This window comes from Cryptosporidium ubiquitum (genome assembly GCF_001865345.1).
Source record: "Cryptosporidium ubiquitum isolate 39726 chromosome Unknown contig_9, whole genome shotgun sequence".
Taxonomy (NCBI): domain Eukaryota; phylum Apicomplexa; class Conoidasida; order Eucoccidiorida; family Cryptosporidiidae; genus Cryptosporidium; species Cryptosporidium ubiquitum.
In genome coordinates this window covers 14,002-28,143 of record NW_021639823.1, presented here as the reverse complement: position 1 = coordinate 28,143, position 14,142 = coordinate 14,002, and the positions used below count along the sequence as shown (strand labels likewise).

At 31.1% G+C, this 14,142-nt stretch overlaps 2 protein-coding genes across 2 annotated transcripts; both read left to right on the top strand.

Moving 5' to 3' along the window:
- Window positions 1–1,601: 1,601 nt before the first annotated feature.
- Window positions 1,602–8,468, top strand: cubi_01636 (uncharacterized protein; the record flags this gene model as incomplete). Its single annotated transcript, XM_029018648.1, has 1 exon — window positions 1,602–8,468. The coding sequence occupies one exon, from the start codon at window positions 1,602–1,604 to the stop codon at window positions 8,466–8,468; it is 6,867 nt and encodes a 2,288-aa protein (XP_028874083.1).
- A 1,332-nt stretch (window positions 8,469–9,800) lies between these two features.
- On the top strand, window positions 9,801–14,126 carry cubi_01635 (uncharacterized protein; the record flags this gene model as incomplete). The annotated part of the gene is made up of 1 exon (XM_029018647.1): window positions 9,801–14,126. One exon carries the CDS (start codon window positions 9,801–9,803, stop codon window positions 14,124–14,126), a length of 4,326 nt encoding a protein of 1,441 aa, XP_028874082.1.
- Between the last annotated feature and the right edge of the window lie 16 nt (window positions 14,127–14,142).

Sequence of the window (14,142 nt, the reverse complement as noted above, 5' to 3'; positions counted from 1 at the left end):
AATAGTACAAGCTGATAATTTAGCTAATCTAGTAGTAGGGCTTTGTATAAGTAGAAATTTTCTGTTTTCACTTCTTAGCAATAGTCAGTTACAAGAATTGTTTTTCACAAATAGCCAATCTTAGATTAAGAAGATCAGATGAAAAAGTACAGCATTTGAAAAAAAAGATCGAAGTTAAGCAAAAAAAAAAAAATAAGGCAAATTTACAATTAAAAAAAATCTGCATATTTATATATTGAGCTAAAGTAGTAATTTTTCAAAATATTGTCAAAGTTTTAGTTTGAAATTAAAACCTTAAGTATAATATATTGGTGTAATAGTATAAAATGAGTAATTATGAATTGATATATTGTTTATATGGATGATAACAAATAACAATGTTTATTAAAATAAATACCATAACACTAGGCAAAAGTCACATATATTATCTATAATTTAAAAAAAAAAATAAGGTAATTTGTACTTGGAAAATGCAAGTGTTGTTATAGTTGGCTGAAGGTATAATTTACAATAAAAATAAGTAAATATTTACAATTAGATTGAATCGTACCAATTTTACGAAAAGTTGGGATTCTCTGGCATATCTAGACTATTACCATACTTAATAAATAAATAAATTAATGAAAAGTATGAGCCTACTCTTAACAGAGATTTGACTTTTGGGGATAATATTTCTGGCTCAGGTTTTTTCAAGGAGAAAAAATCAGAATAGTCCATTGTTAAGTAACTAGTTATATGTGGATTATTATTTTCTTAGTTAAATAAAAGTCGTGTAATTCTTTTTGACAAAAATTCTAATACTTTCATTTAATATTAATTACTAAAGATGGTTTTTTCCCATTGTTTTCATTCATCTTTAATAATTATTTACCCACCAAACTATTTATTATAGGGAAATTTCCCTCAGGCGCCACACAATCCCCGCGACAACGCACTGCGTCCACAAGCAGGTGGCGCCAATTTGTCTAATATTAAAATATAAATAAAAAAAATAAGCAAACTTATATTAAAGGAGAATGAGTAACCGGTTACCCAGTGTTTTGTAAGTAAAAAAAAAAGAAAATTTCATATGAAAATTAATGGAACAAGAGGAAGAGAGAATAAACCAATAATAATTTGAAATAATAATTTTTTGGGTAAAAAAATAAATTAATAAATTTGTTGAGTATTCTGAGATTTGGTGGATTAGAATCCAAAAAATTTGAAGTAATCAACAAGGTGTACTGTTAAGAGTATTCCCACAAGTAAATCTCTGTAATTATTAATGAAATAATTGGAAAATTGTTTTATTTCTTCAGAAAAAAAACTTTATTTTGAAGTGTCATATGATAAAGTGTGTTTATGCATTAATTTGACTCGTTTGTTAGGAATTATTAATAGTATACATATTATATATATACATATGTTTATGCATATATATATATATATATGTATATGCATATATAATTTTAAATTTTTACATAATTAATCTTTGGGTAGAATTAAAGTTATCACGGAGATATTATTAAGAAATAATTGAACCATATTTGGGATTAGTTTCAATTCTAAGTCAGAAATTCAGTACTTATTTAATTGAACATAAAGTTTAGAGTCAAGTTAGTATGATTCCTTCAGAGGATCATCACAATAATTCAATTAATACAGAATCTCTCCAAAATGGGGACCTGAGCCGAGCGAATTTATCAATACAAAATTTCCCCACAAACACCAACAAGCCAGAAACTGTCTCCGATTTAGGTGAGGAATATGTTTCAAACGGTGGAGAAAGCCTTAACAAGAAGCCCAGAGTTGAGAGCCAAACTGAAACAGGCTCAGACAATAAGACAACTTCTAATTATTTTAATTTAGGGCAGTCTAATAACTCACAGTGTACATCGGCAGTAGAAGTTTCAACAGGATCTACACCAGAAGCTTTAGAATCTACAAATCAAACAGATAAAATTAATGTAGAAATCTCATCATCTGCGGCAGTTTCTTCAAATTCTGGGGTGGGCTCAGCACCGGTTCAAGAAGCTCCCCCGGAACCCCCAAAGAAGAGAGGAAGGGGACGTCCGAGAATTAACAGAGAAGCTTTGGCAGCGGCAGCAGCTGCTGCAGCTGCTGCAAATAACACAGCAGGTGGAACAGTTCAAAACAACAATATAATTCAGAGAGAACCAAGCACTAGGAGAAAAGGAGCTGGTCTTGGAAGTTTGATAGCGGCGGAGGTAAGCTCCAGAAGATCTTTTGTAGACGAAGAGGATGAGGAAGATGATGAAGATTTTGAGGACGTAGATTTACGTGCAGAAGGAGAAAACACTGAAAATGATGAAGGCGAGGAATTACCCCAGCGATTTGTATTAACTCCGATTGTTGAGAAGTTCCTTAAAAGGCGTCCTCAGATGAGACATAAGGAAAAGGAGGAGGGCGGTGACCATGAAAAAGGAAGAGATGGTCATTCTACCGGAGATGCTGCAACAGGAGGAATTGAAGAGAGAGATTTGGCATCACCATCAGCTAAAAGGAGAATATTAAACACTAATACGAGTCAAAGACGCATTCCAAGAGGAAAAATTCCATATGAATACTTGGTAAAATACCATCATCAAAGTTATTCTCAATGTAAGTGGATAAGTGAGGATGATATAGATAACGATCCAGACCCGAAGGTTAGAATAAAATATCTTAGATATGTTCAAAGACTAGAACAGAGAGGTGTAGAGGGAATAGATGCTACCGCATATATTGAGGATGTACCCGAATTACAATATATAGATGGTGATATTGAACGGATTGTTGATTGTACTGATGTTTTTAGGTCTCTCTATCCAATGAAGGCAGCAGAGATTGGTAGGAATGAGTGGTATATTTACTGTTTAAAGATTATTGATGCTTTGGTATGTTTTGATAGAAAGGGAGTCAAATATGGAATTCCATTTTTACGTCCTGTTGATCCAAATATGGACGGAGCTTCTGACTATTATTCTGTGATTTCTCGTCCAATGGATTTCACCACAGTACAGACAAAGCTTTATTTACGTATATATTCTCAGCCTCAGGAATTTTGGAGTGATGTCCAGCAAATCTTTACAAATTGTTTCCACTATAACTCTGTAGATAGTGATATTTATGTCCAAGGGAAGTTGTTAAAAGCTCTTTTTGATAAGTTATATGGAGAATGGGCCCTACTTTCAAGACAAACACAGGAGGATCTTGTCAAGCAAAAGAGTGAAGAGTCTCCAAAGGAGTGGCTGGATGATCAGACAGTTACTATAGAGACAGCAATTCAACATGTTACTTTTAGAGATTTACTTGCCTTGCCAAAAAGACCTATTATGTATTTTGCAAAATGGAAGCATCTTTCATTTGCCGATAATACTTGGGAACATGAAGTCGACATTACTGATAGTAGTAAAATTCTTCAATTTCATCGTTTTGTTAGAGTCCCAGAATATATCACTACAGCTCATAATGGCCCAGCAGCCATAGCTTATGATCTTTACAAACGAATGATTTCTGAAACTTATACCTATATTAGACATACATTTTCTTGGATGAATAACCAGTTTGGAATGAAACTAATAGCTCCCCAGGCTCCTGCCTACATTACTCCAAACAGTGGAGGTGGAAACAATCAGGATTCTGATGACTCAGACGATGACAACCATGTCCCATATGCCACTAAAAAGAAGTCTAAGAATAGGTATTCTATTAGAACTTATGTTCCAACAACATTTTCTAATCTTCCACAGCTAACAAGTGCAATTTCTATTTATGGCCATCATCATAGCAATTACCAACCTTCACAACAAAATAGAAGTATCTATGGACAAAGGCAACAAAACTACGGAGGGCATCAGAATTTACAAAGACAATTCCCGAGCCAAAATTTGGGTAATTCTTCGTCTTCGTCTTCCAACATGGCTCAAATCAACAAGATTATTGACAGCAGCCTTTTAGATGAGATTAAGGTTGGTTCTGACGGGACTATGAATAAGAATGCCATAGCCGCAACTCAAAAGCTATTACAAATGATCACAGCAAACAATTCTAATGCAGCTAACGCTTTGAGCATGGCAATGAACAACCCAGCAGTAGCCGGACTCGTTGGAAAGCTCCTCCAAAATATCAATCAAAACAACTCACAAAACCAAGTTAAAAGTGATCCAGAGAGCTCTCAAACTTCACCTGCATCTGTTTCTGGTTGTAGCTCCTCAACACAAGTAATACCAAACAATTCTTCCATTCCTATCAACAACGCAATTTCTGTTCCTGGGAATGTTATTGGTACTGGTACTGTTACTAGTGCTAGTGCTAGTGCTAGTGCTAGTGCTATTGCTAGTAATAATGCTACATGCAATATTAGCAATAACAATGGTACACACTCTGGTATACCCTCTGACTCATCTAGTGGTTTCAATTGTAATAATATGGTGATTACACCCAACCAGGGAGTAGAAGCTAGAGGTAAACATATAGTTCCTGGAAATTATAACAGCGAAAGTAACATATCGATGCAAACTTTTTCCAAACACAACCATAATCAGTGGGGCGGTTCCAGTATTAATGATAGCAATTCAGTGAACAACAGCAATGGGATTATAACCAATCTATGCGAAAAGCCAAATAATAGTTTTACAGAACCCAAACCACGTGTTGAAATGAACAATTTTGACTACACAATCCCAATTGACCAAATTAGAAACAATAGCATTAGTAATCATCAAAGTAATCATGCAAGTTACGTGTCAAATACTTTAGGCGGCAACCCCACACAATCAGGTGCCTTAACACCTGACTGTGTAGAAGAAAATATTAATAGAGGAGAAGCATATATAATCCGAGATGACAGAATAGCAGGAAGTCCAGGTGTTGAAAATCCTGGAGTTGGAATAAGTGGAGAAGGAATGTTGAGCTTTGGACAGGGTGGAGCTATTGGACAGGGGAAAGGCATGATAATAGACCAAAAGGAGAATTATAACATAGTATCAAGTTCGATTGCAGACCATCACGATAACAATGGGTGTGACACCATGGCAAAAACAATTAACGAAACTGATTTGTTTTTCAATGTGAGTGGGGACAATCCTGATGCAATAAAGGGTTTGACATCTGCTGATGATTCAAATGCTTCTTTGTGTGATGGGGAAGTAAAGTTAAGTAAAAATAGTTTAGAACTAATGGTTTTCGGAAATGTCGAAATACCTTCTAGTATGGAACTTTATGAAAAATTGGAGTTAGAAAAGTTTTGTGGGATGGTGGCTCTGAGGAACGACTCACAAAACAAAGAGAATGAGGAAATTCTTTCATATAGAGTTCTGGATAACTTCCAGGATTTTTGCGATGGTATAGTTTGTAAGGAAGATATTGAGGTCACAACAAAAGATAATGGTACTAATGCTTGTATTCAAGCAAAAGCTGAAGGAATCTCTGTGTTGGGAGATATTTCCTCTAATAATAGTCAAGTAAAAGTTAAGATGGATGAAAGTGAAAAGAGTTTGAACAATATGACTGAGTTAAAAAATGATACAAACAGTGAGAATGTTGTAACTGAAAATACAAACAATCCAATGGGTCTTGCTAGCTTACTTGCAAATAATAAGATTGCAGATCTATACTGTAGCCAAAAGCGTCCTCCCCCACCTCCCCCAGGAGTTTCTCGTCATTACCCAGTTTCTCCAATTTTCAAAAATGGTTACCAGCTTTTTGATTACCAATTGGCAGGTCTAAACTGGCTGCTACAACTTTGGTCTGAAGGTAGAAATGGTATTTTAGCAGATGAAATGGGGTTAGGAAAGACAATGCAGACAATGTCATTTGTTTGGCATTTGGTTTATAAAGAGAAACTTAGAGGTCCCTTTTTAGTAGTTGCTCCACTTTCTACTTTGGATCATTGGAAAAGAACTTTTGAAGATTGGACTGACCTTAATGTAGTTTCTTATTATGATGAGGGTGGGAGAAATGGTCGAGACCTACTTCGTCATTATGAATTTTACCATCAATGCCTTCAATTTGACATGAGAGGAAGAGGGAGAAGTAGTAGCTATAATAGTTTTGGTGGTAATATGAAACATTATGGCTATACTAATGAACCTCGTCTAGTACAAACTCAGCATTATAAGTTCCATGTTTTGTTAACATCTTATGAAATTCTTCTTGCGGACGCTGATATTCTCTGTACGATGCCTTGGCAGTTTGTAATTATTGATGAAGCTCATAGACTCAAGAATAGAGGCGCCAAAACATTACAAGTTTTTAAGAGCATTGCATGCAGACACATACTTTTACTTTCTGGTACTCCCGTTCAAAACAATACAGAAGAACTTTGGCCTCTGCTGAATTATATTGAACCCATCAAATTTGCAAGTATTGAGGCTTTTACTCAAGAATTTGGAGAACTCCAGACTAGTAGTCAAGTCTCCGCTTTACATGAACTTTTACGCCCTCATCTTCTTAGAAGAGTCAAAGAAGATGTTATGAAGGAAATTCCTCCTCTAGAGGAGACCATTATTGATGTTGAACTTACAACTGCTCAGAAAGCTTATTACAGAGCAATTTTTGAGAGAAACCGTGCTTTCTTATGCAAAAATGTGGGTTTGAGCGGGAAAAAGTCGGGAAGTAATGCACCAATACCTTCATTAATGAATGTTGAAGTGGAATTAAGAAAATGCTGTAATCATCCCTTCCAGGTAGTTGGTGTAGAAGAGAGAGAGGTCGCTTTATGTAAGACTTCAGAAGAAAGATATAAGAAGATGATAGAATTAAGTGGGAAGATGGTATTAATGGGTAAATTATTACCAAAACTCAAAGCGGAAGGCCATAGAGTATTAATATTTAGCCAGTTTATTCAGACTTTGACTTTATTAGAGGAATTGGTGGAACATCATGGTTGGGGATATGAGAGACTTGACGGAAGTATTCGTGGTACTGATAGAACTGCTGCAATTTCAAGGTTTAATGCCGAAGATTCAGATAAATTTGTATTTTTACTTTCAACTAGAGCTGGAGGTTTAGGAATTAATTTAACATCTGCTGATACTGTAATTATTTTTGATTCTGATTGGAATCCACAGAATGATGTTCAGGCCTGTGCTAGAGCACATAGAATTGGCCAAACAAGAGATGTTAAAGTTTATAGGTTAATAACAGCAAGAACATATGAGGCTGAAATGTTTGAAAGAGCTAGTAGAAAATTGGGACTAAATACTGCAGTATTTCATAAGGGTGCATTCAGAGAGGAGAATAATTCTAGCTCTGGTAATGGAATTGGTACAAGTGGGGAACCAACAAAGCAAGAAATTGAGGATTTACTTAAACATGGAGCTTATTATCTTTTAGAAGGAAGTGAAGCTTCAAGGCAGTTCCAAGAAAGTGATATAGATGAAATTTTGAGTAAAAATTCTCGTTTAGTTAGATACCAATTAAGTGGTAAGAATTCATCATTTAGCAAGACAAGCTTTAGAAGTGATAATGCACTTCCTGATTTGGATGTGAATGACCCCGATTTTTGGAAGAAAGTACTAGGCGATAGTAGTGTATCATCATTCTTGGTCCAGTTACAAAGTGGTAGTGCTATTAGGGATGATGAAAGTAGGGAAAAGTTTATTCAAGACCTTGCAGATGCAGTCGACGGAGCTGCAGCTTTGGATAGTTTAGATCCATTAATTGAGGCTTTAGTCCAGGTTACAAACATGAGAGAGTTTTCTGAATTACAACGTCAAAAGGCTGAGGATTTGCTTGCTAATGTCCAGGACATTGTTAAAACTTTGCAACCAAATAATGAAAATGTTGATGAAAATGAGGAAGAAGATAACTTAGAGACTGATGGGAGAAGTAAATCTCGTAAAAAATCAAGAAGAACTACTAGAGCTAAGGAGTTTACAATTGATAATTATGTTCTTGATGAGTATATTGATGGAGATATGGGAGATTCTGTTGGTGGGTCAGGCAACCATATTGATGGAAGAGGTAGAAAACCAAAAGGAAAGAAAGGTGGAGGAAGGAAAGGTAATGCTTCAGCTTCTGGAAAGTATAACAATTTTGACGTTTCTGATGAAGATGATGATGATTTAAATGATGAGTCTTTTGAGCCTGTCAAGTCAACTAAGTCTAGAGAGAAGAAAGGCGGTGGAAGAGGAAGAGTTAATTCATCCAAAACTTCTGCAAATATTAAGGTAATAGGAACAGGAGGTAACAATAGTGGTGGTGAGCAAGATGCTGATCAGTCTTTGACAGAAGCATTAGCAGAGGGAGTAGCCATACAGTCAAATGGAACAAGACAATCAAGAAAGAGAAAGTCAACTAATTCCAATAATTCAAATAATGGAGATGAGATACATGAGGAGAAAGAGCAAACTTCAAACAATTCTCCTGCTAATAATACCGTAGCAAAGAGAAGAAATAGAAGAGATTCTGCTGCTGCCATGCTTGCCTTACTTACTGCAGAAATTGCAAAGGATGAAGATGATATTGACGATGATGAATTATAAAAAGGCTATTAACATTATATTACTGTTGGAAACGTATTTATCGTGATAATAACTGTTACTATTGTTGCTTTATTAGAATTTGGATTCTTTTCTATTTATTCATTTCTGTATATTTAAAGGATTATGAATAATGGAGGGTTAAAAGTGGTAAATTATTATTTTATTGGTTTTTAACATATTTTAATTTGAGTTAATTATAATTGTAAAGAAGAGAGTGTAGTAAAGTAAAACTTAAAGAGAATAAAATTACTTAATATTTAAGTCATCAAAATAATATTTCTCACTAATTAATAATCATTTTCTCAACTTGAAATACAGATTATTTTATTGAGTAAATAAGGAGATTCATTCTAATAAGAGGACTTATAACTGGATTGAATTTAATATTGAAGATTACGGCAGAGTTAGCCGAATAAACAATAAAAATGAATTATATTAACTTATTTATATTTGTTAATATAATTTTAAACAACTAAAATAATGGTCAAATATAAAATACAAACTTTTTAAATCAAAATAATTTCTAATGAATTATTCAAAATTAAAGGAAAAAAAATTTAATTAAGTTAAATTTAAGATTGGCATTAAGCTTAAACGATTATAAATTTAAAAGTACGATTCTAACTATTTATTTAAAACTTCTTTCTAAGAAAAATTAATTAATTAATTATTAAGTATGTTTTTGCTTATTTCTAAAAGTAATCTTTTCTCTTAGTTTGTTTAATTTGTACTTTTTTTTTGTTATGAATATCCTTTATTCCCTTTGATGCAGATGTTCAACTTAAATAAATTACTCAAATATATCGATAAAAATGACGTCATTTTTTTTACCCGCCATACATGTGGCGGGTTTTTAGTAGCAGATTAATATTAAAAAAACATGTAATATGTGGGGGGAAAAACAAGAAAATAAGAACAAAATAAAGCATATTTTGTGAATAAAAAGAGAAAGAAAAAACAAGGTTATAGGGAAATATAATTGGAAAAATAGATGTGTATTAGTAGATTATAAGTTTGCTATTTGCAAAGACTAAACAATAAAGAGAAATTAGTAAAAAAAAAAAATAAAAATCAGTAAGGACAAATTATTTGAAAAAGTTGGGAATAAAAGAAAAATTTTAATAAAATTTTGTTTTTTTCCACAGCTTTCTCTTAACATACGAAATAAAAGCAATCATCTTATTTTTTGATTAATAGAGTGTGGTATTGTACATTAAAGTTGAATACCTGAGAAATATACAAGGGAATAACTGATTATAAGAATATAATCAGAAACTCCCAAAAATTATAAAAAAGAGAAATTAATTATTGTACTAAAAATTAATTAATGAAATGGACCAAGAAAATACAAAAAGTTTGAATACAACAACAATCACACCTACTAGAAATGGTAATTTAACACTTAAAGATGCAAACTCGGAGACTCCAAACAAAAGTTCAACAAGAAGAAGTGTTGGCAGTGCAGGAGGTGGGAGTTCATCAGTTAGACGTAGTAGCCGATTATTAAAGAAAAATGATGGAAAATTGGGAGATAGTTTAACTCCACAACTGGGTGCACCAGGAGGGACTCCATATTTGTTAAGATCAAAATCAAGAGAAACATTATCATCAGCAGAGGTAAATTTGAGAAGGAATGCAATGCCAATGCCACCATTAAATTTGAAGCCAATGAATGATTTAGTAGGGAGTAGCGAGTTTTATCAGACAAATAGGGAAACAAGTAAGGAAAATAATAATTTAGTTGATGATTCATCTAATATATATTCAACACCCAGAAAGAAAATGAGAGGAATAGAAAATGCCCGTAATAATAATAATAATAATAATAATAGTACTGAATTTTATCTAGATAGAGATCCAGGTTCTGAGAGTCAGCAAAGAAGCTCATCGAGAAGAAAGGGAGGAAATATTAAAAATACACCTGTAAGTAAGAATAGAAGAAATGAGGAGGATTCTTTTATTAAAGATAGAAAGAGCATATTGAAACAGTATGATCCAGACAGTATGAATACAACAACTATGAATATAAAAACTCCAAAATCTCAAAAGAAGGTTCAGTTTGGTACAAAAAATTTGATAATAATAGATGAAAATAAGCAAGATATTAACATTGATAAGCTGATTACAGAAAGTGATAATTTTGAGAATATTAAAAATCAAGATAATAATTCTATGGAAGATTTAACAGGAAGTAGGATGAGTATATTAAGTGAGTTAGATGACGCTGGTACTGCTCAGATATATAATTTTCCATCATTAGAGGAATTAATAAATACAAAAAAAAATCAAGATAATTTAGTATCTGAAGCTTACATTAACAATAATGTAGATAATGAGATTTCTAATAAATTTGGAAGTATTCATAACAATAATAATTATCATAGAAATATTCAGACTGATAAAGTGAGTAATATTGATAGGAAATTTAACAATAATGAGTATTCTTTAGAAGATGAATTGGAATCTCAAGACGAAAGAATGATTGATCTTAAAGATAAAGAAAATCCCTATAATCAAAATATTAAGGAAAACCAGAATGTAGTTCAAGATGGAAACAATATGGAAAAGAATATAGAATTAACGGACCAGATTAATATTTCTGATTACTCAATTAATTACAGAGATTCGATTGCTCCAAATTTTCCTGGAGCATTTTTATCAGTGGTTATGAAGAATTTATCTTCTGTTAATTTCCCAGAAGAAACAAAGCCAGAATCGGAGCATGATATTAAGATTCCTAAATTAGAATTAAATGATGAAAGTCTTCAAGATCAAGTTTTCAATAAAGAATTGAATTCTTTAAAAGATTTTGTAAATGATGAGAATTTTTTGGATAAAGATGATCAAGTTGTTGGGAACCAAGAAAATGTAATTGAGGTTCAAAAACAGGGAAATTTAGAACGAGAAGGAGAACAAAAAGAAGAGAGAGAAGAAGAAAAAGAAAAAGAAAAAGAAGAGAAAGAAGAAGAAGAAAAAGAAAAAGAAGAGCAAAAAGAACAAGAACAAAAACAGGAACATGAACAGGAACAAAAACAGGAACAAGAACAAGAACAAGAACAAGAAGAAAAAGAAAAAGAACAAGAAAAAGAAGAACAAGAAGAAAAAGAAGAACAAGAAGAAAAAGAAGAACAAGAACAAGAACAAGAACAAGAACAAGAACAAGAAACTAAGGCACAAGCAAATCAAGAGGAAATACAAAGGAATGGACAGGAAAAAATTTCTCGAGAACTATTTATAAAAGAAAGTAATGAACTATCTGAATCAGATCTAATCACAGAAAAAGATTTTGTTCTAAATAAAAATCATCGTGAAAATCTAATTGATAAGAAAGAACAAAACATTGAAGAGAATTTGAATTATCAAAATTGTAATTATGAAACTCAACAAATTGTTTTAACAGAAACTTTAACAATTTTGAAAGATAGTAATAATAGATTATCTAATATATTAATTACTCCAAAAAGAAGTAATGGTAATATTTCATATATAAATAAGTTATCTCCATCATCTGATTCACTCTTAAAATCACTGAATAATACTAAATCAATTTTAAATATAACACCACAAGGTTATACATGGCAAGAATTTCAGTCAATTTTGGATTTGAACTATACAATGGAAAATTACTTTAGTATTTTGGACTTTGATGAAATTGAAAACAATAATATAATCAAAGATAGAAATATTGAAGAAGAAAGTATTGATAGTAAGTTATTATTAGTAAAATTACAAAATATTTTAAAAGAAGAAAATGATGAAGATTCTGAGAAAATTCAAGAGATTGCTATAAAGTATTCATCAGAAGTGATTAAATCTATAAGATATCAAATTTGGGATGAAATAGAAAAAAGTGTATTAGTTAAAGAATTTAATGGTGAAATATATCATGAAAGATATACTGAAAATCTATCAAAGTTCTCAACTAGTGAAATAGCAACAGTTATGGCAATAGTTGTGAATAAAAGTAGATATGGAAGCAAAAATGATGAGAGAATAAAAAATGAATTATTTGAAAGAATATCTAGATATTTTTTTGGAGAAGGTAATAATATTTTCTTTAAAAAAGCAATAATAGATTGGAAAGAAAAAGTAGTATTTCCATTGAAGAATTTACTTATTAATAAATATGATGAAATGATAAAGTCTTTTATGTTAAAACACGAACAGATAATGAATAATAAAAATAGGATTCAAAATTCAAATGTATTATTATCTACATTGGAATCATGTAAGATATCTGAAATGCACGTATATGAGACTTACTGGAATGCAATGAGGATTGTACATGATAATATTAATAATTATAAAGAAGAAATTGAAAGAGTTAAGAGTTATTTAAATATGATGAATGAAAAAAAGAAAAATATTTCCAGATTATTATTGAAAGAAGAAGAGTTATATAATAGTTTGATCATGGAATTAAATGATTGGAAAATGAAGAAAAATAGTTTAAGAAATCACTTGAATGATTTACGTATAAAAGAAGAATTTGCTGGATTTACATGGGATTTATTTACAATGAATAAATTTCAAACAATAATAGTATTAAATAATAATTGTCATAATCAAAGTAATATAGTTAAAGTAAGGGTGTCTATAGAATGGAATATGGATGATAATAATAAATTAAAAATGAATAAAGATGAGCTGATGGATAATCATCCACCTATTATTTTAAATATTGAATTATTAACAGATAATATGAATTTAGATGATTTAGAAGATACATCATTAAATAATAAAAAGTATAATGATTTACAATTACAATTAGCTTTGGTTAATAATCAAAGATTGGAAGATAAGATATATCAAGCATATATTGATGTAATTGAAAAAACATTAAATTTAAGATTGATGGAATTATATTTAAATTATAAGAAACAAAATAATATGAATAATAATATATTGATAGAATTAATAAGAGGTATATTCCAAAGTTGTATAGTATTATTATGGAGATTGGAATCAATAGTATTTGAGATATTAAATATAATTAAAGTTTTTAATTTGACAATTATTGATATAATTGATGAAAACAAATTGATTTTAAACATTCCAATATTAGTTGGAGTACATGGAAGAAATAATAATGAGATAGATAATCAAGGAATTAATATTATGAATGCTAATAATAATAATATTGAAAATCAGAATTCACATTTAAGTAATTATTTGATAACAAATTCTTCATCTTCTCCGTTATTAATACCAGGTAATTCCTTATCATCACCATCTCCAATTACTCCAAATTCCTTAACATCAAATACTCTCTCTCCTCATATATTAATGGCATCAAGACCAGTAATAAGCATCACATTTAATATAACAAATTCACTTTTTATATCTATAGGTACTTTAGTGAATTCAATTGAAGATATTTCAGTTTATAATATGAATGATGAGATAACTAAAGATATGATTCGTGTTTTTAAAGATCAAATAAATGTAATTGAAGGAAAAGATAATAATTCAAATAATATTATTAGTATAAGAAAGAACTCTGCAGTTTATGTTGGTTATAATTGTTTACTTTCAGTAATACAAAATACGATACAAGAAGGGGGACGTAATCAGTTAATATGGAAGAGACCTTTAGAGAAATTTGCTCCAAGATTACTGAATGCAGTCCAAATTAGCAAATTACATCAGAATTTTTGATAATAAGAATAATAAT